This window comes from Scatophagus argus, chromosome 10, assembly GCF_020382885.2.
Source record: "Scatophagus argus isolate fScaArg1 chromosome 10, fScaArg1.pri, whole genome shotgun sequence".
Classification (NCBI taxonomy): Eukaryota; Metazoa; Chordata; class Actinopteri; family Scatophagidae; genus Scatophagus; species Scatophagus argus.
The window spans coordinates 3,978,565-4,003,316 of NC_058502.1; the positions used below are offsets into that span (position 1 = coordinate 3,978,565).

At 43.3% G+C, this 24,752-nt stretch overlaps 1 protein-coding gene across 7 annotated transcripts in view; it reads left to right on the top strand.

Moving 5' to 3' along the window:
- Positions 1–24,752, top strand: part of ehbp1 (EH domain binding protein 1) — a 126,897-nt gene that overhangs the window by 83,958 nt on the left and 18,187 nt on the right. For 3 of the 7 annotated variants that reach the window (XM_046402806.1, XM_046402804.1, XM_046402805.1), the window contains exons 17-21: positions 1,283–1,540; positions 3,873–4,027; positions 7,564–7,702; positions 8,149–8,249; positions 10,822–10,945. In XM_046402806.1, coding sequence (XP_046258762.1) covers positions 1,283–1,540; positions 3,873–4,027; positions 7,564–7,702; positions 8,149–8,249; positions 10,822–10,945 — 777 coding nt within the window. Of the gene's footprint in view, positions 1–1,282; positions 1,541–3,872; positions 4,028–4,167; positions 4,279–7,563; positions 7,703–8,148; positions 8,250–10,821; positions 10,946–24,752 lie in introns of those variants that run through there. The other 4 variants (XM_046402807.1, XM_046402808.1, XM_046402809.1 and 1 more) reach the window with 4 other exon arrangements.

A 24,752-nucleotide genomic window follows, 5' to 3' on the forward strand; every position in this document is an offset into this window, starting at 1 on the left:
TCCTCCTCTCTCTCTCCTTCTCCCTCTTGCTCTCTCTCTCTCTGCCCCTCTCCCCCTATCCCTTTCCCTCTCTCCCTCTCTCTCTCCCTCTCTCCCCTCAGCACCATTCACAGTCCTTTAATGCAGCTCGGGCTGCCCCCTTCCAAGTGTCTGCCCGCAAAGAAACTTTCAAAACTCCATCACCATGGCCTCCCATTAATTAGGCCCCAACCAGCCACGCAGGAACGGCGCTTGCGAGCACGCTCTGCATCGTAGCTGGCAAATTAGGAAAGGAAAAAAAAAAACAAAAAAAAACTGGAAATGTTGTTATTTTGATTCTCCCTCATTCTCTCTTTGTTCTCGGTCTCTCTACCCACCATGTAGTAAATAGCAGAGGAGGGAGCCTGCAACGTCCACCGCTCTTTACTGATTGTTTTGTTTTAATCCATGGTGGGTTATCCATGCAGCTAGAGCTGCTCAGGTCTCCATTTGAGTTTCTTCTAACATGGTTTTTTCTTTTGTTCCTAATGTGGAGACACTGTTGTTTCTATTGAGCCCCTCAGGAGACTTAATGGAATATGTGCTTTCATGTTTTTGTGGTTTTTGTTTGCCCTGCTTCTTTTATCTGGAACAAGAAAGGCAGGCAGCAGATCTTTGAATGAGGGGAATTTAACAGAGGTCTCACTTTCACTTTGTGAGTTAGATATTTTTGAGGTGGTGCACATATGAACCCAAACAGATGAACAGACACCAATCAGTCTCAGTCCCTTCTTGTCACTCAGGTGGAGTCTGCTGCCTTCTCATGCCGTGAATTTTGTGAGGTATTAGAATTATTAATGCACACTTATTAAATGCAACACTGACACATCAAGTTCTGAGCCACCTGGTTCTGATGTGTGCGCTTAATATTAGGGTGGTGATCTCTTTGCAGCCATAAAGGTGTGTTATCATGCTTAAGTGTACAGAAGGGAGAAGACATGTTATGGTGGATTATATGTTTTGAGACATTTAAGATGAGGATTATTGAATCAGGTCATTTAAACATTTGCCCTTATCACAGACTGCTTTAAACACAAACTAACCAAGTTTTTTCATACATTCCTTCCCATTTCCTTATTTTGGCCTTTAATTCATTTTCACATCTTTAACTTCTCTCAAATTCATCCCTCTCCAACCTTTCCTTACATCCTTCCGCCCTCACTCCTTTCCTCCTTTCCTCCTTTCCTTCCTTGTCTCCCTGACTCTCCTCCCTTACATGTTTCCTTCTGTCCGATTTTCCCTCTCTCCCACTTCACATCTACAGATGTTTTGGATGGAGTGAGAGGCCATCATGAGGATGATGCTGTTGATGGTGAAAGGGGTGAGGATGAGGAAGAGGGAAGGGCTGAGGAAGAGCAGCTCCATTTCGGTGGTGGTGATGATGATGATACTGTTGCTGCTGCCCCATCTGCATCTGCACTGGTTACTAACCCACGGCTGCTAGAAGCCCCTCTTGCAGCCACCTCCAGCACTTTGGGGCCCCTGGAGCTTACTAACCCCGGCTCTGAACTAACTTCTCTGGGTAAAGTCACTAGCTGAGGCTGTGCACTGCTGCATGTCTTGTCTGCCCTTTTCTGACTGACTCAATCGCCTGTCTGGCCCTGCTTTTCTGCATAGCCTGCATATTCAGTTTCAGTTTCATATTCACTTTCTGTGATGCATACAGCAGTTCCCTAATTCTCTTTCTCAATCACGCACTCATTTACTCAAATGTAAACACAACGACACATACAACAAAATATAAAATGGACATTTTGTAATTAAGCATTTGTTAAATGTTGATCAGGCAAACGGGAACGGACAGCATTAAAGTTTTTTGATACCCACCTTATCTCCTCCACCCACTAGGTACATGAAATGTGTCATGCAGGCATTTCATCAAGACCAGTCATGAAGCCTAAATGACCCTCAAAAAAATCTAAACAGGCTGGCAGTCTGAAAAAGCTTTATTCATATACTCACTTATTCACTTTCCTTCTCACACTCTGCCATGTTATTCAGTCACTTGCTTAAGTGCGTGCTGTCCGTCTTTCAGCATCATCATGAATGATCATCTCTTTACCAGCCCCTCTGACCCCTACACCCTGTTGGCTTCGTACATGCAGAAGGAGCTAACTTACAGTACACATTTGTTACTTTCATATTGTTGTTATATATTTCTTTAATTAGAAACTTCTTCAAGTGGTAATTAATAAAGTCAGAAAAGTAAAGTGCTCCCCAGACAAAAATAAAATCATATCTTCAGGAAAGCATTCGCTCAAATCTTCACTAAACTAATTAATTTGTTTTGTATTTAATTTATTTTATTTGCTTCCCCACTTTCCTGCTGATGTGAGATAGGTGAGAGTACTGCGAGGTACCAGAAGAAACAAACATGAAAACAGACAAATGCCTCCTCCAGCTTTGATGTGCAGTATCTCTGCACTATTTGTTTTTTTTCTTACCATTCACGTATTTCTCTCTCTCTCTCTTTTTTTGTGCTTTGTTGGTGGTAACTTTTATGTTGTCCTGAAAGAAATGGATGGTGGTGATTGTAGCACTGAAGTGGCTGATACCGTGTTTCGTCCTGTGAATGTTTTCCCTCTAAATGTTTCTGTTGTCTCTTTCCTGGAGCCCCGGTCATTAACTCCACCTCCTCCACTTTGTGTATGGTGCATTTGTATTTTGGTGTACGCTGTCTGTGAGTCTGTTCATGTGTTTCTTTGTATGCACGCATCATGGGATGTGTGTGTGTGTGTGTGTGTGTGTGTGTGTCACGGAGGGAGGTGACACATGAAACGGTTGCCCTCCTGTTCTTTCATCTTCTTCAGTGCAGTGGTCTGTCCTGGCAGGGGAGCTGTGGTTACCAGTCCCTGGAAAATAAAGCTGTACGCAGCTACTGGAAGGCAGAGAGACGAAGGGGAGGGGAGGGGAGGGGGGTGACTGAGGGAGTAGGGAGGGAAAGAAAACAGGAGACTAGAAGAAAGACTAGAACTGACAAATTAAGGATAGATGGAGGTGAAGTCATGGTGGCAGTTAGGTTTGACAGATGGAAGAAAATGTAAATAAAAATTAAAAATGAGTTATTGCTCAATAGAAATTGAATGTGAGAGCTGCTGAAAGTGTTGAGGGTTTTAATAATGAGAAAAAGGTCAGAACAGAACATGCATATTCCATCATGAATCTGAAAATATTTTGGCTCCTGAAAGTGAATCATCAGCTGTCATTTACAGATACTCAAGTATTAACTCCAGAACACCCAATAATTTAGATCTTGTGCAAAGCTGATTAAGGTTTTATACAAGATCACAAAGTGGTAAGTACTGATGGTTCAAATACACAAAATAAAAATTCTGAGTAGTATTAGTAGTAAAACTAAGTCAGTCTGATGCGCAGCCCTGCAGTAAATGCTACTGCCAAGAAGTTTCTGATGTTGAGAAGGAGAGCAAACCTGAAGAAAATTTGTCATTTTGTCTTTGCCTCCATCTTGTCCCGTGGTTCCCTGGGTGACATCAGTGTACACTCAGTACTCGGCTGCTCTCTGCCGTACAAACAGTACTTAAAGCCGTCTGGTCCGCCACACATCATATATACACTATATGCAGCATAGTGTGTCCCCACTCGTCCCTTATCAGTGATTGTGCGAGTGTATGTGTGTGTGTGTGTGTGTTTGTGTGCACATGAGTGAAAAGTAAGTTGCCATCCCTTTTGGATCTGTTTAGCTTTCTAAGAGGGTGTGTGTTTGTCTGCATGTCTGTGTGTGTGCTGCATGTGACGCTCAGTGCCTTTGTTCACTCAGATGTTTCAAGTTTCATTGTATCTTTGATGTGCGCGTTCACTCTTTGTACTCATTATTCTCTTGTTCTCTTCTCCAGGTACAAATAGTAAGCATGTGGATTTGAAGCTGAAGAAGCTGGTGGAAGTCAGCCCAAGAAGAGTCACCTCCCCTTCATCCCCATCCTCCACCTCGACCTCCTCCTCACCCACTGCCTCCTCCACCTCCCCACTCAGCCCTGCAGAAGGACTGGAGGTAGGCACGATACTCACCTCAAAACACCCGCTGAGCATCTTTATTTTGTGCCTTTCTTTTTTCTCTCCACTCTTCCCTTTTATCTCTCTCTCTCTCTGTCTTTTTCTGTCTCTCCCCCCCTTCTCCCCACACCATCAAAGGGTCATCCAATCAATCGGGTCCGATTGACCCCAGTTGTCAGCCGACTGACCCTGTGTACACATCAGTCAGTCGGACCACTTCATGTAAGACCGTAGTTTATCCCTCCTGTGTCCATATGAGTCTGTCTAAAGCCATGACACACACACACACACACACACACACATCATAATGCTCAACATAACATGTAGCAGTCCCCATCTATTGACTATGACCTTTTCAGACAGCTGTTGTGTGTGTAGGAAGGTGGCAAAGGGGCGGTCGTTGCTGCTGCATGTGTCTGTATCTTCTGATGTGAATATTGAGTCAACAACAAATAGCCAGCCAATCCTAACACCTGTTTAATTGATTTTGAGTGTCAAGTGGAATAAGGTGTGCATGCGCGCGTGTGTGTGCGCGTGTCTGTCTGTCAGTACAAGTGAAACCCTCCGTGCTTATGGCGACACAGGGTGTCTTTGATCATCGATTCACATAAACACCCTCTTGTGTTCAAAGCCTAAAAGGCTTAGTCCTTTATGGCCAAAGGAGTGCGTATGTGTCCACTTGACCCAGACAGAAGTAGAATCCCCATTTGGTTGACAGCTAACCCTGTCCGACACACCTTACCCCAAAGTGAGTTCAGTGCCTCATCCTGTCTGATATTTGATGTCAGTGGTCGGCGCCTTACATGGTGGCTTAGTCATCATCAGATTATGTGTGTGTATTATTTAGCTGATGAATTACAGTGTCATCTGCTCGACTAGTTATTAGTGTTATGATTATGGATGGATAACAATCACAACTAGCTGTACCAGTTTTGGACTGAAGGTGCAACAGGTATGATTTTTATGTCCTGTATCATGAAATGGTCATAATATATCTGCAAATATTTGTTTGGGTTGTTGAACACCAGCGTCTTTACTGGAAAAAAACAGTTTGCTGTCACAGGCCTAAATAATAAAATGTCTCTACTGCACGGCGTATTATATCCACCCGCCATTATTTGTGCTCAACTCAAATGGTAGTGCCATTTATTGTCACTGAGCTGCACGAAATAAAATATACTCAAGACTAAACTGTTAATTAATGTGTATTAATACGTATGTGCAGTTGTATGAGTATATTTCTTCTGTCTTCAAAAAAAAAAAAGGGACAAAATGTCTTGTCCCAAGAGGACTGACCATCCCAGAAGTCCTTCAGGCAGGTGGAAACATCACACATGCACACACTCTCTCCCTCTCATTAGTGATTGTGTATATGCGCAGGCTTGCTGGCGCACGATAAGGGTGTGCGACGCTCTGCAGACTGCAGCGTTAGTCACGCCGCCCCCTGCATGCACATTCACAGACTCGCACACCGAAAGCACTGACTCACCAGCTCCACAGTGATGATAGCAGCGATAAGAGATAAAGAGAGAGGGTGGGAGGGGACACCCCAATATCTGCTTGTCCCAGAGTGTAACAGGGCGACAGAGGGATAGCCGTGTGTGTGTGTGTGTGTGAGACAGAGAAAAACATTACATTGTTAGTTTTCAAGAAGGTGTTGTGTTTGGTCAGTATCATATTTGTGTGTTGATGTGTTGTGTTCATGTGGGGCCGATTGTAATTTGACACCAATTTAACTTTGAAGCAATTCTCCTTGACCTCCAGCGGACAAGTCAGATTCACAACAGTTAAACACAAAGTAATAATTGGGTCTATGGCTGCAGTGTCCTAATCAGTCTCCTCGGGGATTTACTCCTCTGCTAAAACAAGAGTTCCCTGTAGATATTGCAAGGGCTTGCAGTTTTTACCAGTCAACACACTAAAATGTTAAAAAAAATCTTTCTGTGAGAAATATGACAAGGACAGCAACATTAATCCAATAAACCCTTTGACATCCAATTATCAGTGACAAACAAACATGTGAAATATTCAGAATCAGTCATAACAACTCACTGTGTTGTACTGCAAGTTCTGTGTGTATGGCTAAAATAGTCGCTGAATTAATCACTAACTTACTTAGCTCATGTGGTCCTCTGATGAAGTTTTGTCTGCCTACAACATTAAAATGTCAAACTCAGGCCAGAGAGATTTTTTTGTTGCTTTTGCTGTTTATCCTGTTTATGTTAGCTGACCAACCAGTTCACTCAAACAATGACCATCAGATGCTACCTAACAGTACAGTGAGAAGGATTTGTCTTTTTCTGCAATCAGTAGTTTAAATGTTCTCTCTGCTCTTCTGGATTTTCTTGGTGCCGCCCTGAAGTTTACATGCACACACACAAACAGTGGCCTTATGTTTTAAAATATTTAATTGGACATTTTGTACATAGGGCTGTATAAATAAATTTGCCTCAGTTTGACTCTACATAAGATTTGAAGAGACTGGGAGAAGCAGACAGACTAATTGACAAAACAGTGTGAGAAGGGACTAATTGCTGACATTGTTTTTGAAAGTCAATAATCTAAAGCTAAACTAACAACTCCCCATCTATGGCTTGTTCCCCACCCACGCTGTCTCTATTAGTTTTCCTCGCTCTGCACACCCTGCTTGACTATCTCCCTCCGTCTCAAGCAGTGGAACATGTTTGCCCTAATTGTCGACTTTATTACACGTTTCGCCGTCTTATTAACGTTGCCACAACGTCAATCTTAGCCCGAGTCGGTTTCTTTTCCACTCCGCTTGGCATATTTGGAGGCCTGGTAATAAAGCATTTCTGCATGCCATTTTTGATAGTGGGAGAAGCAAGCGTGTAGCTTTTTAACACGTGTTCACTTTGAAAACAATAGCATTTTTTGCATTTTGCATAATCTGAATATATTTTCTGGCTCGGGGTTTTGTTGAAAGTCAAGTTAATTGCCTCCTTTTTGTCTCTCTCATGAGTGAGGAAGAGAAAGGGTGTGTGTGTCTGTGTGTCTGTGTGTGTGTCTAAGATGTTCAGGCAAACCACAATGTAGCTAACATATCAACTTCTACCAGATGTATCTCATCTCATGGCCTGTCAGTAGGTGTGTGCACGTGTTTACATGTGCACTAATGGTGTGTGTGTGTGTGATTGTGTCTGTTTGATCACAGTAATCACAGAGCAGCTCTGAAATACTTAAACAGCTAATAAAAGCCTGAGAGCAGATCTGAGTGGCTGGTAGAGGCTGGCAGAATAACAGACGAGGAGAACTGAAATGTCATGGCTGTTCATGTTCTCTATTTTCTCTGTCACACTGGAACTTGTTTATGTGACAACGTGTGATTTGACAGCATGCTGTGGTGGGTAACCCTCTCATATGCTCCAAGGCAGCTTCAGAAATACTGAATCCTCTCCTCCTTGGTTAATATAATTGCAAGTAAATACGGTTGAATGCAGTCTGTTACATTCCTGTGGCGTGTAGCATCAACTGTAAGCGGTACTTGTCTAAACTGAATTCGCATTTTCCCTGCAGAATAATGCTGAGGAGTTGCGAGCAGAGCGGCTGCGCAGAGCGACGGAGAGGTTGCGTAACCCGGTAGTCTTCAACAAGGATTCCACAGTCAGGAAAACACAGCTGAAGTCCTTCAGCCAGTATGTGGAAAATAGACCAGGTGGGTGCCAAAGCAACATACAAACACACACACAGTGCACACAGTATTTACTCAGGGAGGTATGTTTGCACACGACAGCACTTGACTCACATACAGCCACTCACACCCGAGAGCAGGTGTCTGGGAGGACAAGCGCAGACATTTTCGAGACAAAATAATTGTCACCTGTTCATTGTCTGCTGTTTGAAACCAGAAACTCTTCTTTTATTTTCCTTCGCCTCTGTTTCCTCCAAGATATCAAGTGACATGTAACAAAATAAATCTGCTGTTCTTAATGCATGAAGCGATTTCAAGTCAAACATGCACGCCCTCCATAATGTCAGAATAAGTTGAAAAAGTGCGGTTACTCCTCCTAAAAGGACTGTTCTTTTAGTCTCTGCGTGGGTCTCACTGTGAATGTCTGACCTTGCTCTCACTTTCACACTCCTTCCCGTCCTTCCCACCAGAGGTGAAAAGACAGAAGTCTGTTCCTGAGGAACTGAGGAAGGCCGAGGAAGGCGGGAGTTCGCCGACGGAGCTCGATATTCGCAGACCATTTGAGGAGGAGGTTTGTCGTTTTCTTTCTCCTAAATCATGCATCTGCTTGGAGAGGGGTTTTAGAGTTTAACCTTCAGGTGACAGGAACATAAGGTAGTACTGTGACAGGCCCAAGTAGCAACTCTGGACTCTTTCTGTAGCTTCTGCAGCTTTTGCATTGGGAGTGAGGTGAGGTGGGAGGTCATATTCCCTAATTATTCCTACTTGACCTCTTTTGTGTTTGCTCTTAGCTTTCTTTCCGTCTCTCCTGTCTTCTCTTATATAAATCTATTACTTTACTCTGCTCTCACTGTCCTTAAATTTCCCTCCTCCTTTTCACCTTGTTCATCTCTCATCCTCCCTCTCTCTATCACACACCACACACACACACACACACACACACACACACACACACACATACTCCTACTCTCTGTCTCCACTGTCCCCTCTTCTCCACAGAGACATATTGATCTAACAGACCGCCATTTTAATTATAACAATCGCAGATATCGGCTGCTCTGCCGTTTAGAGGTGTGTGTCTGCGGAGGAGTTGGGTGCGTACGTGTCCTTCAAGTGGACACGCACAGGCACACTCTTAGTCTGTGTTTGAACTTGTGCCTTCAAAGAACGTGCCTATAAGAATGCTATTATTTCAGTGAGTGTGTATGAGTGTGTATGTGTGTGTGCGCGCCACTGGAGACCATGGGGTGAATCTCTCTTCCCAAGCAGCCCTCTCCTACCCTCGACCCTGCACCCTCCACCACAGTCCCACACACACGCACACACACACCCTCCTCCTCCCGGTGCCTGGGCCCCAGGGTTAATGGGTGTTCAACCTTTCCATTATCCCGATCAGCCAAGAATTACCTGCTGAATGATGTTTGCATTAATATAATATATATGGTAATTTCCCTCCTCTTAATTACAGCTGGGCCGAGCGCGGCAAGGGGAGTGGGCTGATCATGTGTAAAATTGATTTGCCAAGGAAAAATATGGTGATAGAGCGAGAGCGCGCAGAGGGGAGGAGGGAGGGGAGGAGGAGGACCGGCTGCTGGGAATCAACGCACACACACACACATACACACTCCCAGACTTGCACAAATCACACGTGCACAGACACACACACACACACACTCAAATGCTGGAAAGTGTACAGGGGAAAAAGTGCTGGCTTGGGTGGAATGAAAAAAAAAACTTTCTCTCTCTCTCCTGCTCACTAGTTCTCCTTCCCATTAAGAAAAATGAAGTGCATCAGCAATAAAATGGAGATATTTTTCGGATGCATCCTCAGTAGTGAATTTGAATAAACATTTCTCCTCACTCAGGAGGAGTTTCTCTGGAGAATAGCAAGCAGTCAGGAGACAGAGGTGAAGAGGGGTCAGAAATGGAGTGTGTATTCGGTGCGTATGGTTATAGAGTGATGGGTGTGTGCGTGTGTGTGTAAGTATGTATATGTGTGTATGAGGAAGAATTATCTGAAATGACACAGTGTTGTCTCTGCGGGTAAGGAGAGCTGAACGTAAGGGTTAGTGTGAGACGCCGCGGAGACATTTTAACCCGCAGGTGGATTAAGACTACGCTGCAATAAATAATTAGTGAAGACTGAACACAAAACTTTAAACAACTTGTAACATGATTTGTGTGACCGTGTTGCAGTTAAGTAAAGCTTCTCCTACTGATGCTGGTGTCTGTCTAAATCTCCTTTTTGCCCTTCATTTAAATATGCACAACAGGAAACCATTTGAAGAAACTACTCAGATGTTTAGTTGTTGTTGTTTTTTTAAATTAAGTGTACAGGAACACCAGGTCGATGAAAAGCCAAAATGCAGAGACTAATGACTGAAGACTAATATCAGCAGCATGACATGACTGAACACAAGCTCAGAGCGCTATTGGGGATGTGTGAATGACTGATCGATTAATCAGCATGGTTGGATTGACTGCACCAATGTGCTGTGAGTAATTCTGGTCCGAGCCTTTGATGCAGGACAGACGGGAATGTTTTCTGTATAGCAGTAACATCACAGTAAAGGTGCTGCTTTCTTTGATGGCATACAGGAGGTTTGAGTCTGCGCCTGTTGCCTTCAGCTTTTCATTTATTTAAAACTTTGCTGCTCTTTTTGCTATGAAGTGCCTCTGAATATGTGAGAGAGGACCTCAGACGTGCCAACGAAACTTTGACAACACAAGAGGCAGCAACAGTTAGTCATTAGCTGTATTTATTATCTCTTATTGTGAGCTCTTCTCTGGCCAAATTCTCTTTTGTTTTCTTTATGGAAGCCTGGTTCACACGCCGCTCATCTTTTCGTACATTTTCACTGTCCTCTTCCGTCTGCTTTATATCTTCTCTTTTCATTTCTTTTTCCTCTCTTTTCTATCCCCGCTTGCTTTTTTGTTTATTCCATCTCTGTATTTCTCTATTCTTGCTCATTCTGTCTCATCCCTCTATCTTTTTCCTCTCTCGCTCTCTCCCTGTTTAATGCAATATCGTGCTACTCTTGCTTTTCTCTCATAACCATTCTCTCTCTCTCTCTCTCTCTCTCTCTCTCTCTCTCTCTCTCTCTCTCTCTCTCTCCCCCTCTCTCCCTCTCTCTGGTTGACAGAAGGCGTTCAAAGACACCAGTCAGTATGTGGTTGGGGAGCTGTCTGCACTGGAGAGCGAGCAGAGGCACATAGACGCCCGAGCAGCTCGCGTGGAGAAGAGGCTGCGCTATCTCATGGACACAGGTACCCCAAGCCCAATTACACTGGAAAAACTGTTTTGGCAAATTGAGCGTACGCACGTACGTACACACGGATTCGCACTCAGAGAGTTTGTGTGTGTATGTGTTTATGTGTGCGTTTGTGTGAGAGAGAATCTTTGAAGCTTCCTCCCTCCCTCTTGGTTGAACGTTGCACGACGGAGCGCTGGGTGGATATGAAAGGAGGGGATGGAGGGGGGGGGGGAGGAGGAGGTGGAGAAGGGAGGGAAAGGGTGTGTGGGAGGGGGGAGTGGGGGTAGTGTGTCTCGGGGATGGGAGAAGAAGGGAGACCTCTCTGGGCTGGGGTGATAAGGGAGCCCTTCATGGGGGAAACGATAACTGGGTGCGATAGTGGAGCCCCAGCCGAAGTCTCTGCTGCAGCCGTTTGCCAGCCGCGGCCGCAGCCAGCCAGGATCCACACTATTGAACAGTGCGCTCAGCCATGCACGGCTACACACACACACACGCACACACCCTCCTTCCCCTAGTACATATCTGGCCTTCATTGATATGCTGTATAAGGAAAGACGGGGGTGAGTTAAAGGGAGAGAGGGAGAGGCAAAGAAATGTTAAAAAAAAAAAAAAAAAAAAAAAAAAAAACACGAGGCAACACAACATGTGCACTGACACAGTTCACAAATCCATGACAGACACACGCAAATGCTTACACACCCAGCACACAAAGTGCAGTCTGGTTTGGCGTATTGAGCCAGATTCGGAAGGTTTTTATTTAAGATTTGGCTGAGGCTAAAGCCTTGTTAAGACATGAGACAGTGTGCCGAGCCAAAAGAGGGGCCTTGGCTCCGTTAAGTCCCTAACTGAAATTGGAGAATAGCATCCCATTTGTGATACTGAACCATCCCTTTCCTCACCCAAGAACGGTGCTAAAGGAAAAGAAAACATGGAAGTGTAAAATATTTATGTTTGCAAATGTTCCGAATGTGTAGCTATACTATTTGCTGTCGTAATTTAGTAGCAGCTCTCATGCTTTTTTTTTTCTGATATATCAGTACCCGCCTTGGTGGATTTAAGTTCCCAAAATCGTAAAAAGCAACACAGGAAGGATAGAAGAGGAGGTTTTTAGAAAAGGAAACTGTGGCGGTGGGATTTGTGCTCACCTTCCCCATCCCATTTGGGTCCTGATATCGAGACTATCTCTCCTCCGTTTGTTGTGTTCGCTTTCCTCCTTTTCGCCTCCCTCCCAGCCTCTGTGCCCTCTTCCCCTGTCGGAGCGCACACCATTGTGTCAATCTGAAGGGCTGTTTTTCCTTCTTCTTCTTCACCCACTGATAAACCAGCCGCTAGCCAGCAAGACGCCAGGTTATTTACTTCCTAACACCTTTAGCCATAAAGATTTCTCTTTATATGGTTATATAAATATATATCTAAAAATATATATACCTGTGGTCCCCTCCTGAAAAATATGATTCACTTGAAAAGAGGAAGAGGTTGACAACAGGGAAGGCGAGGACAAAATAATAAAAGGAGATCACAAACAGAAATTCACCTTGGTTGCTTATAACATCAGTGTGGAATGAAATCGAGAAAATGTGGTTTACACACAGCAGCACACTGACTACCAGGTGATGTGGTGCTCTGTATATCAGTTTTATGGTATGTATCATCACCTTTAAAAACTCACAGATTTTTTGTGCCACATCTGGTCAGTGCTCATCACAGTTTTCAACAGCAGCAATGAAACATATACAGTTAGCCTATTATATCCTCACATAATTAACTAATTAACTGAGGCATCAGTCTTTAATTAGGGCTGATCACAGAATAAAAACATGCACCTTTGAATTTGGCAGCAGGGCACCAAAAGTTGACACGTGATGTTGAGCACCTTTCTTACTTCCTGAAAGTGCATTTCTGTTTCCATATCTCATTTTGCAGCACTTATCCCAGAGACTCATCCAATAGGTTATGGATTGTGCCTTTAGGCTAAGGTCTGGAGGCATCAGAGCGAGATGTGCCAGTGACAGGTGGTAACTAAAGTAACCTTTATCACCTCAGCAACTGAGGTCACCTTTCTGTATGCTGTCATAGATGATAGATATTTTCTTCTGGACCCAGAATGTGTGATTGAAGTTGTGGCTGCTTGGCTGTAAGCAAAGCATCCGGTATTGATCCATCACATCTGACTGGTGCCTCTACTTTACTAGGAGATCAGCAACCAGCAAATGATGATGTTTTTTTTATTTATTTATTTATTTATTTTCCCCCACTCTGCCAGCTTTTAAAAGTCACCAAATGTCTAGAGGTCCTTTTATTTTTCCCAGTATATGTTTAGATGTCTTAAGTCCCTGTTTGAACTTTCGAGCAGAATTAGTTTTGATTTAACTATATTAACTATAAATAACTATAAATCATTATATTATGTGTGTGTTATCGTTATAATACACAATTTTGTGTTATAACGATTCCCCAATTATTCACCTGTGTGTAATCGACCAGGGCAAGTCAAATCACTGTAAAAGTCATCTCATGACACTTTCTAAATAAAGCAGTATATTAATTAATATACAGAGAAACAACATTCATGAGCAAGCACTTAGCGAGAGGACTGACCAGGATTAAAACTAAAGCCAGGACTAAAACGCCTAAAAGTTCTTCCACACCAATAATGCAACCTCCAAGTGCGGGTACAGCACAGACTCTGGTTATGTCTGTTCCTGCTTGTCAGTGCTGCTGCTACTCCTGCATTCAGACTACATCACTTGTCACATGAGACAGGCGTGTGTCTACTCAACTTCTGCATTTACATGTTTCGTTGAAATTAAATTCAGCGAGCAGGCGTTTAATGCCAGACTCTCTCACAAGCACACAGTTCAGCATTCAGTAACACGTGGAAGCAGCATCACTGCATCCTCTTCGAAACAACAAAGACCAACCTTTCACTGGGTCCACTTTAATTTTAGTTTGTGATCTGACCTAAAGCCTGCGTTTTTGACATACCGAACATGTACAAACTTGAGACAGCAGTTGAGCTTTTGAGAGCAGTGTGTTGAGAAAAGCTTGGACAGAAATGAAATTCTACACCACCTTCCTCTATTTTAATTGAGCTGGCGTTTAGATGTGATCTCAACAAAAGATAAGATAATGAGGAACTCAATTGATGTAGTGAAGATAAGAAGTCACAGCTGCTATTCATGGGTTTAATTTGCAGCTCTCTCTCTCGTTAGAACAACGTTTCTGCTTAGAGGTTAGCAGTGTTGTAGAATTTCTGTTCTGAAGAACTGGATAAATTTGCTTCATTGACTGTTCTCTCATATTAGCAGTTGTACACTAAGCCATCTGTTTAATACTGCATAGGCGTGTATACGTGTTCTACACAGAACCGTGTGCAGTTTGTTCATAGACGCAGAAGACTTTCTGAGCAGCAGAGGATATGATCATATGACTCAGACCTCTTGAGGTAAGTTTGGGTGAGCTCAGTGTGCAGTGGTGCTGTGGTAGCGCACAGCACTTGCAGGACTGATGGGCAGATGTGAACAGACAGACCGACTGACCCATGATTGATTGTTCATCTCTCTGCTTCAGCAGCAGAAAGCCTGGGAAGATCCACTGCGCTCTGCTGGTCCTCAATATTCTCCTCTTTGATATCACATGCTGTGTCATTCCCTCTTCCTCACTCATCCATTTTCCTCTCCTCTCTAAAGAGTTTGTCTTTCTGCTTATGTGTGTGTGTGTAATGTTTGCTACAAAAAAATGAAGTCTTTGAAAATCTGAATTCTTGGATTCTTGCTGTTTAAACTTCACATCCGCATTCTTTTTCCTTTTTCTCATTGTCTATTTCTAACCCCCTCTGCCTGTGCATCTCTATTTACTTGTTCCTTTTTATCCCTGTGAATCTTCTGTCTCCTCTCTCACCCCTGCTCTCCCTCTTTTTCCACACATCCCCTCTCCTCTCCCCTGGTTTGGGCACAATGTATTTTTCTGCGGCATTTTCTATTACGCCGCGGCCCTCCCCAGATGAATCCCAAGTAATTGGGGTGGTTAATTTATTTACTCAGAGGCAGTTCACAGCACATTAAATAATAGAGATAATTGAACAAGAATTGTCAAGTGTCTTCTGATATCAGACACATTACAGGAGGGAGTGTGCATAAAACTCCATTTCTATGCCCCCATTGTTTATGGTAATTAAGTACACAGATTTATTCCTTGGTTGCCTTCCAAGCTTATGGCAAGCGCCATTGTTGTCTTCTATTAATATGTAATCAGTAAATAGTTTAATTTTCTAATCTGCGGTTGGAGAATTCACTTTCTAACAACTCTTAATTACTGCTGGGCTCTAATGAGTCTCGCCATGCCGACGCAGCCAGCCAATCAGAGGCTGGGCCTGGGCCGGGGGGGAATTTGAATTCCTGCGGCGCCCCCCCCTCGACTAATGAACTTGTTATTCTAGCACCACTGGGAGCACTGTCCTTCACACATGCAACATTAGGAGAACGTTCACCTCCTGCAAAACACCGAATATTTATTGGATTGATTATATGAGAAGAATATTATTGCATTTCAACAGAAGCTGTGTATTCATTACATTCATTACATTTATTTTTGTATTTTGACTTCAATATTATTACATGGCTGTGGATAGGGTATAGTATAAAACTTTTGTTAAGTATCTTACAACCAAGCGAAAGAGAGTTTGCACAGATTGAATCGCTCGAACTTTTGATGGCATCGTTAATAAATGTTTTATTACCATGCAGAGTGTGTTTATAGCCATTCATGTGTCGCTTCTGACCTTGGCACTGTTAGTCTTCTAAAGGTATTGTTGCACAGACAAATAGATCAAACACTCCTTATTGAAAATTCAGCTTGAGGTATGAAGAAGTATTCAAATGCGTCGTGTAGCCTTCGTAGAAAATCCCCTGGCCCCGTCTCAACCACCCCCTACCTGGCCCCTGCACCTATTTACACACACCTCCCATTTCAAATAGCTATATAACCTGCAACAATGGACGCAATTATCCAAATAATGGCACTTAGCTGCACCGCAAAGCTGCCTCTCACCTACTGTGCATTTGATAAGAGATAAACAAGCAGAGAGAGGGGAGAACGAGTTTTAGCTCTCCCAGATTAACATATGTTTAAAAATTGCACTTGAAGCCGATAAGATTGACACAGGGTTTTTATGGCACACGCTCTTTTAATCTGCCTTTGTGTCTGCGAGTCGACGAGAGGAGAATGACACAAGGAGGAATCCAGCAAGAGCTTAATGTACTTTACACATGCGGTCTGTCCCCCTCAGTATCTAGGAAAGGGACAGACCGGACTGTCAGTGCTGCGTTGGAAGGGGCTGTTGCCTTGACTTTGTGAGTTTGTGTGGTGGACTGCAGGATGTGAACGTCTTAAACATCAACCTGTGGCTCTAAACCAGCCCACGGGCACATTGTGATTCGTCTTACTGTATTGTTTTATAATTTGTTTACCATTATCAGGGCTTAAGTGAATTGAGGCCGTGACTGTACGCACACACGCACACTGTGGTAGGAATATCACTCTCCTATTTTGAAAGTCAAATCTACAGAAGATTTGATTTGATTTGATTAAAGCTGTATTTCATTCTGGTAATGTGTTCACTACTTGTTGTCCTAACACTGATGGTGATGAAGTGCAGGCACCATCAGAGAGTGTGTGTGTTTACATTTATATGTCCTTAGCATCAAGTGAGCAGGCCTCTCACTTTTTTCCCATGCCTGTCATTCTAATCCAGGGTTGTGGCAGCATCAGCTTATAGTTTGACTAAAGATTTAAGCAGGGCTACGTGAATGGCATAAGGACTCACACACACACGCACACACATACATACGCATGCACATCAAGCCCTACTTGTCTTGTTGCAGTAACACAAACAGAGTGCGCAGCTTTAAGTATATTATCAGGGCCAGTTCTTTCACAAACGTATTGCTGAAGAAGCTTAACATTAATTATTGTAACTTTGGGCAGATTACATCCGTGCCCGCCTTGTAAGCACAGGCAGACTCATCTTGACCTCCTATACGAGAGCTTAAAGACACAAGAATGGCATTCTACCAACTTTAATGGGATAACCAGTCTAATCTTTCAGCTTTGACAGAAGAAAAAGTGTTTGGACTATAATACCCTCCCCGGTTCACACACTGAAAGATGGAGGGAGAGAGTTTTCAGCGTTGGCTTTAATCAGTGTACACTTTGTTTTTCAGGTGCTACACTGTTGTATTTTGTTGGGAAAAAAAGTTATTCAGCGCATTTTTGAAAATGAATCAAAAACTTCAAACAGCTTTCCATACGAATATTCCAATTAAGGTGGGTTTGAAAATAAAGCCAAGTTATGCTGAAGGCTCGTCCGCTGTGTAAACTGTGATTGAAATTGTCGAACAGAGAGTTTGCTACTATTGTTTATCCATAATCGCAGACCCAATTCGTAAGCTAAGCTCATGGCAACTGAGATAGACACAGCCGAGAGAAGATGCGCTCCCCTTTTGAAGCCTTTGGTCATTTTCTTGTTGTTGTTGTCAGGGTTACGAAAAGAGCACTCACTTTCAATCGAATGGTTTTGTGTTAGACTGCAGTGGAATGTGTTTGTGGTCATCTTGAATTCACTTCAGGAGCAAATGCGCCATTCTTCCCTATGGGGAAGAAAAGAAATCTAGGGATCACTCCTTTAAAACCCATTGCCTTTTTCTTGCCTTTGAGGGGACAAAACAAAGGATTTGAGCTTTTTGTTTTGTGTGAAAATGTGTGTGTGTGTGTGTGTGTGATTCCAGAGTTCAACTGGGTCAGAACATAGACCCCCCACACCCACCCCTTGCCAAACACACACATATACACTCCTATTCCCACTCATGCCTTTAATCTCCTCGCCCATTTGAATTATTTGAGCAGCAAAACAATTTCATTAGTCAACTTTCTGAGCAGTGCTGAGCTCCTGTCTCCACTTTGTGTCTATCCCACACCCCAGTCCAGCACAGTGACACCACCCTCACTCCCACATGTGTGCCCCACCACCACCTTTCTCCAGTTCGGCGTCAGCCTTTCATACATTCTTTAACAGTGGGGATGAAAGGGGGATTTTTAGGAAGATTAGGGAATGGGATCCTCGAGGCATTGTCTGAGAATCTTCAGATAAAACGAGCTGGGTGGATGGAGTCAACGGGAGGGAAGGAGGGAGTGACGGAGTTTGATGGAGGGGAAGAGGGTGTAGCTGTTTGCAGCATCCCACAAGTTAAATTTGTTTGTAAACTAGAGCAGGAATTATTGTGGGCTATTTCTCAATTTCCTTTAGTTTTGTTCCATATCTGTCTGTCTGTCCTTTCACTTGTCTTTCTCTCTGACGATTTTGTCGCTGTTTTTCTTTTTTGGCGCTCTTTCAGTGTTCTTCCATGCTTCCTCTAAATCATTTAAAATTGTACTAACTGGGCCAAACACTCCTCTTTTCCTCACCCTGCCAGCGATAGGGCCGATTAACATTTTCAGCAGAGGGGAGAATGAGTGGAGATTGGGAGGAGGGGGTTGTTGGAGAGAATTGGGAGGTGGACAATGGCCGCTTATGATAATCTGCTCTTTATTGGAGCATCCCGCCAGTACTTTCATCAGCCGACTCTCTGCCTGAGACCCCATGCAGCCGCCGGTCCCACAAACTGTGCTGCAAGCTGCCAAACACATCGTCACAGACATACAAACACAGAAGCGAGCATACGCAAGCACCGAATACACAAGTTAGGCTACACTGACACTGAATGTGTTCACACACAGGCACACATGCATAAGGATTTTACAGCACAGTGATGCACATGTTTAAATAAACAGGAGCCAAAGCTTTTTTTATTTTTTTTATGTTGTAGCTGAAACCCATCTTTCTTTTAAATGTACCTTAAGTGTTAATTTACTGGTTTGAAGTGAAGCTTTCACATTTTAATCCACCTGTTTTGCTCCACCTCTGCTTTTATTTCCTTGGTAATCATCCTTCCATCTTTTAGGAAATTAGAATGAAAGAAAATAGCTCAAATTCACCAGGTGTTTTTAATTGGTTTTGTTGTTTTTTTTGTTGTTTTTAATGTGGTTGATTAGTATTTAGTTAACAAACTGCTGCCCAACGACATAATTGAATTTCAACCTTGCAGTCAATTAATCAAGGCTTTCTTATGGTAACGGATGTGATGGCACTCGACAATGCAGGTTAATGACAGAGGTTTGGCCAGTAATTACACCATTCACTTGCTAACACAGCTGCTCGCCATGCTACTGTTGTCATCACCCCCCACCCACCCCATACACACTCCTCCCCATTTCCCATTGTAATGAGCACTCCAGGCTACAAATACCAACAGCTGTCTTTCGCAATACATTTCCATTTAAATATCTATTTAAACACAGCAATTTTGCATTTGTGTATTGAATCAAAGCTTGAGCCTTGGCCAGTGACAGTCACAGCCTGGTGTTGTTGTCAGTTGTAATGTAATGCTGTTATTTATTTGACACATTTACAAACACATTAGGGCAGTGCTTCTCAATTATTTTCTGTTGCGCCCCCCCCCAGCAAGTAGAAAACAATTCGCGCCCCCCCCCCTCACTGCGACTATAAATAATAGTAATAATAATAATATGTAATAATATGTAATAATAGGATGCTAACAATTCTCGTTGGTTTACTGAAGTCGCATTCACAAAGCGGGATGATTGTTGGCAATATTCGGCACGTTTTGGCTGAAAAAACTCCAGCGGCTTATCAGCATGATTGGGATGTAATGTCTTCAAGTGGCGCCTTAATTTATTAGGCTTCATGCTGTCCGCTGCCAACATTTTTAGACAGTAAACACACCGGTCTGTCGTCTCCCACTGTAGTCACAGTGAAGCCAAGCGCTACATATGCTTCGTCATATTTCCTCGTCTTAGCTTTCGGGTGAGTTACTTTTGTCTCATTATCTTCGTCTCTCTCCGCCTTTCTTCTCATCCCTGTTAAAAATTTCTTCATGTTGTCTCTTAAGGGTTCGCTTACTGCACTTCATATGGCCTGCTCGGTGCAAAAAAGCCGCTACACCATAGAGCTAATACTCCCTGCGCACACTCTGACAATGAGAGCGCCACTGCCAACTACTGTAGTGGATGTGCAATTACACTTTATTCTAGTACGGCAAAAAAGCATGTTCCCCAGGGTCACACGCGCCCCCCCTGGCATCGCACCGCGCCCCCCCAGGGGGGCGCGCCCCACTATTTGAGAAGCACTGCATTAGGGACAGTGTAGATTAGGGAGTACGTTAAACAAACCAAAGATTTTTTTTTTTTTTTGCCTGTAAAGATCTGAACAGTGCGGGAAGTTTCTTACTGAAGTAATTCTTTTATTGATATATATATAGTAAAGGGAGATGATCAAGTTGAACAAACCTCTGAGTGGCAGGAGAGACAGTCAGGGAGTAAAGATGGAGAAGGAAAGGATGTAATGATTGTGTAACAGCGAGGGAAGAGGGGAGAAACTAGTGAATCGCAGCACAGAGATGTAAGAAGGATGACTAATGTTGTTAGCAGTGCCATTACTGGTCCTCAGATTAATTCATCAAGCAAATTCATCATTCACCTCCCCTCTGCCACTTGTCACAAGGCGTGTAATATGACACTCCTCAAATTTGTTCTAACATCTACCCCAGGGGGGGTCGAGCTCTGCCCTCCTCACACACACACACACACACACACACACACACACTCCTTCTTTTTGCTAATGGAGGAGGTGGAGCCACTTATGCTAAAAAGATTGCAGCTGTCTGTCACCAGGTTGGTGGGGGGGGGGGGGGGTCTCTCCTCCGCTGGGGGTTATCACTGCTCTCTCTCACCTTTTCATTCAGAAATTTCTCTGCCCCTTTAGTGATAAATACAGCAACCTTTGTAAGTGGTTTTTGACATGTTTGTGTGGGTCTGTGTTTAAAGTTAAATTTGAATGGTTATTTTCATAATTATAATTATGAACCACGGCAGACTTAGGTTTTTTACATATTGAGAGAAGTGCTGCAGAAGTCAAGAATCATAAATGTAAAATAGAAATGCGTAGTAAAACTATGTCAAATATCTGTTTAAAAATAATGAGAGGTGCACAGTTCTTAAAATGAATTGTCAAATAATGCAAAATATGTGTTAATTACTGAAAGAGCACTTGAGAAATATTTTTTTATATATATTTTTTTCCTACTGAACCCTTTTTTCATTCAGCAAAGTAAGCGGAGTCCTCAAATGATAAATGTTATTTCAACCCAAATACTGCCTACATAAAATAATCTAAAGGTCTGACCAGATAGTCAATATTTGTTGTCTGTACTTGACAATAAGTCAGTAAATGTTGATCCAGGCCCCAAAAAGTCATTTGATACCCACAATATCAGTGTGTATTCCCCTAAAGGAAGTAAAATGTGACTCCCATCCCGCATCAGGAACCCTGATTCTGACGTTTGTGTTAAGCTGTCTCAATTAACACCATCAACAGGTACTGAGGTTTACACTAGCGCTAAATCGACTCATGTTTCTCCGCCCCTCTAAGCTCCCCAAATGGTTCACACCTCAGTGTGTGTGTAAACACATACTCAGGGAGCTAAAGCACCTGGCTTAACCTTAGCTTAGCCCCACAGAGCCCCGGCTTATCTGCAAATTTCAACAGTGATTCCATAACACTGCTTTTAGCTCTGCAGCTGCATGTGGTCGAGAGGAAGGCCTTAGTGTTTAGCAGGGTTTTATTGGTATGAATTGATCGCAGAAACAAGTCACTATCTGGGAATAAAGCAAGGCTAAACATTTAACGTCACATGTCTGCTTCTAAGCTAGAACTGGACTATGAAAAATAGCCACATTTATTTATTTCTAACTTAACACATTGTTTTCTGTAATATGCTGACTTGCCTTTATATATCTTTGTCTGGATTAATTAATCGGCCCTGCCTGCTTATGTGTCAGCAGTTGTAGTGATTCTCTGGACTTTGAGTCAGGTTTTATTGATAGCTGTGATTAGATTCAATTTAGGTCAGTAAGAGAATCATACTGTTGAATACCGTCTGATAATTTTTTACCAATCCCTCTTTCAGGTTGTGTTGACTTCTGATTGTTCAAGTAGTTGTGTATGTTTCATGTGACATATGGTGCGTGAAAGTATAAGAAAAGACATCCAGCTAACTAGCATTGTAGACCCCCTCTTCATGTGTCTCCCGCTGGCTGTACTGATTGTGTTGGGGAGGGGGAAACTCCCCCCAGCCTGGCCACACTCAAGCAGAGCAGTCAGAGGAGAAAACGAACCGAGGGCCTAACAAATACATGAAGGTTTGGTTTAACTAAATCCCACAGATAATGGCTACTGTGTCAAAGACTAAAGATAGCGGGAGGGGTGGTGGTGATGGTGGTGGATGGAGGGGATTACTCTGGTGTTTTGCATCAGTTGCTTTCTGCTGGGTGGCCCTGCTTGTCAAAAAAAAGAAGAAGAAGAAGAAGGGAGACGGGGAGGGAAAGAGAGAAGGAGAGAAAAGCATTTAACGCGGCACATTGAGAAGAAGAGGGCTCTTAATGCCATCAAAGCAAGGGGAGAAATCAGCCATTAATTTATTCTGGCCCTCACACACACACACACACACACACACACACACACACATACAAACCATGTACACCCCTTTTGTTGTTTCCTCCAATTGTTGATAATTTCAGTAACATCTGGTCCACGCCAGTCTTGGAAGCCCATCAGGACCAAGGTGGACAAAATGTTAGCACTGATCCCCTTCCCTGTGTGTGTGTGTGTGTGTGTGTGTGTGTGTGTGTGTGTGTGTGTGTGTGTGTGTGTGCGTGCACGCACCCTGAATGATTTGTGTGTGGATTGAATTATAGGCCTGACGTGAGAAGAAATTTTTTCACCCTCAGATTCAGGAGGAGGGGCAGATGACTGGGCTATTCATTGGCTGATAAGAACTGATGGGGAGGTTAATAAGCTACACACCCAGGTCATCGCAGGCTTTTTACTGTGCTACAGAGGAGAATGGAGGACGGTGATGATGACGATGAGAGAAGGTGTGTGTGTGTGTGTGTGTGTGTGTGGCAGACTGTAAGCCGGTGGAGTTGGATGGAGTGCATCTCTGCAGTATCTCGACTTTAACATACCTCTAAAGGTCCCTCAAAGTTCTCTCTGTTGCACTAAATTAGCTAAATTCTGACTTCTGTGCTGGAGAGCGAGTCTGTGTGCTTTGCATCACCACTTTGAAGGCTTGTTCCTCTTTTAATCTCATCCCGCACATTTGCAGACATGCTTGAAATTTCATCAGTAGTTTAATTGTACAGACAGAATTAGTAGAGTAGGATATCTGTCTCTGAATTCAACCTCTAAATTACCAAAATCACAAATTTCAAAATCAGGTACAGGCAGCCCAACGTTTCGTCTGTAAGCTTATTATGTAACATCAAGTCACAAAAGAACCAGAAAGCGTTGGGGCGGGGGGGGGGGGCTGTGAGTGTTTTCTCTCAGAGGAACTTTGATTTCTTTCTAAATGAGGTGAAATTCAGTATGAAGAGGAAATATATTTTATCATGGGTGTTGTATTAAGCAGTTTCACATCTTCAGCAGGTTTTAACACAATGTGCCCAGCATTGCTGTCATTCACAAAATAGAGCTCAGGCTGCTTTTTTTCCCCCCACAATCACCCTGTGTAACCTGAGGCTCGAGGCAAGCACCCCCACTGAGCAGAAGACAAAACACTCAAACAGAAAAACAGACTAATCTCTCTTCCTCTCACTAGTCTCTCTCTCTCTGTCTCTCATGCTCACACTGACTATTTTAAAAATGCTGGATATGCAGCTGAATTCAAAAACTTTCCACCACACCCACCCTTTTAAATTCTTCTGGTCTGTCCTTAACTTTAACAGCCGTTGATTAAATAGATGCAAATACGGACACATGTAATCCCTTCTGTCAAATTTAATTTAATGTCCTGGTAGCACAGAGGCGACATGTTGTAGAATCTCCACAGGTTTTTCAGTTTTAAGTGAGCTGCAGCTAAACGTCAGTGAGTGTATCATCACTCGGCCCTGGTAGATTTATGTAATTGTATAGCTTATGAGCTCATAAAATTGCAGTACTTCCAGGAACTTACATAATACTTTATAGTGCTTTTTTGGTGCATCAGTCAAAATGTATGGGGTTTGATAGGTTGACACACCTGAAAACAACAAGTATGAACCTAATTGCCCATTCCCTCAGGACGCTCAACCACATTTGAGTAGAACAGTAAGCATTGCCTTAATGACTGATCCATGTGGTGGTGAGAAGTAATGTGAATCAGCTTCAGATGAGTTCTAACAGGTGAAGCTGGAGGTGATTCCCCCGTGAACATCATCACTGGTGTTGAGGTGTTTGATAGAAGAATCTCTTCCCACTTTGGAGCTTAGTAGAAGGTAGCCCCCCCCAAAGGTCCAAGCAAAGGCTCTCTTTCTGAAGAAAAGAAAAGGGCACCAAGCAGGACCCTAGCATGGGGTCTCTCCTCGCTCCTCTCCCCTTCCATACCTACTCTTGTCTCAGGGCTAATAGGGAGGCACCAGGCGCCTTTCTTACTCCCTATCACCCACTCACCTTAATAATAAAAGAGAGCCCCCTGTGGAAAGAAGCTAGCATGAGCTGCTGAAGATCACGCTGTTAATAGGATGATGCCTTTTTGCCTTTTGTCATGAGATTATGAACGGGGATAGCCTCTCCTCGCCTCTCCTCTCCGCTCCTTCACTCTTCTTTGCTCTTCCCACACACAGCTACAGGCGTCCTGGAGGGCCCCGTTGAGTTGGAGTGGAGACAGGCG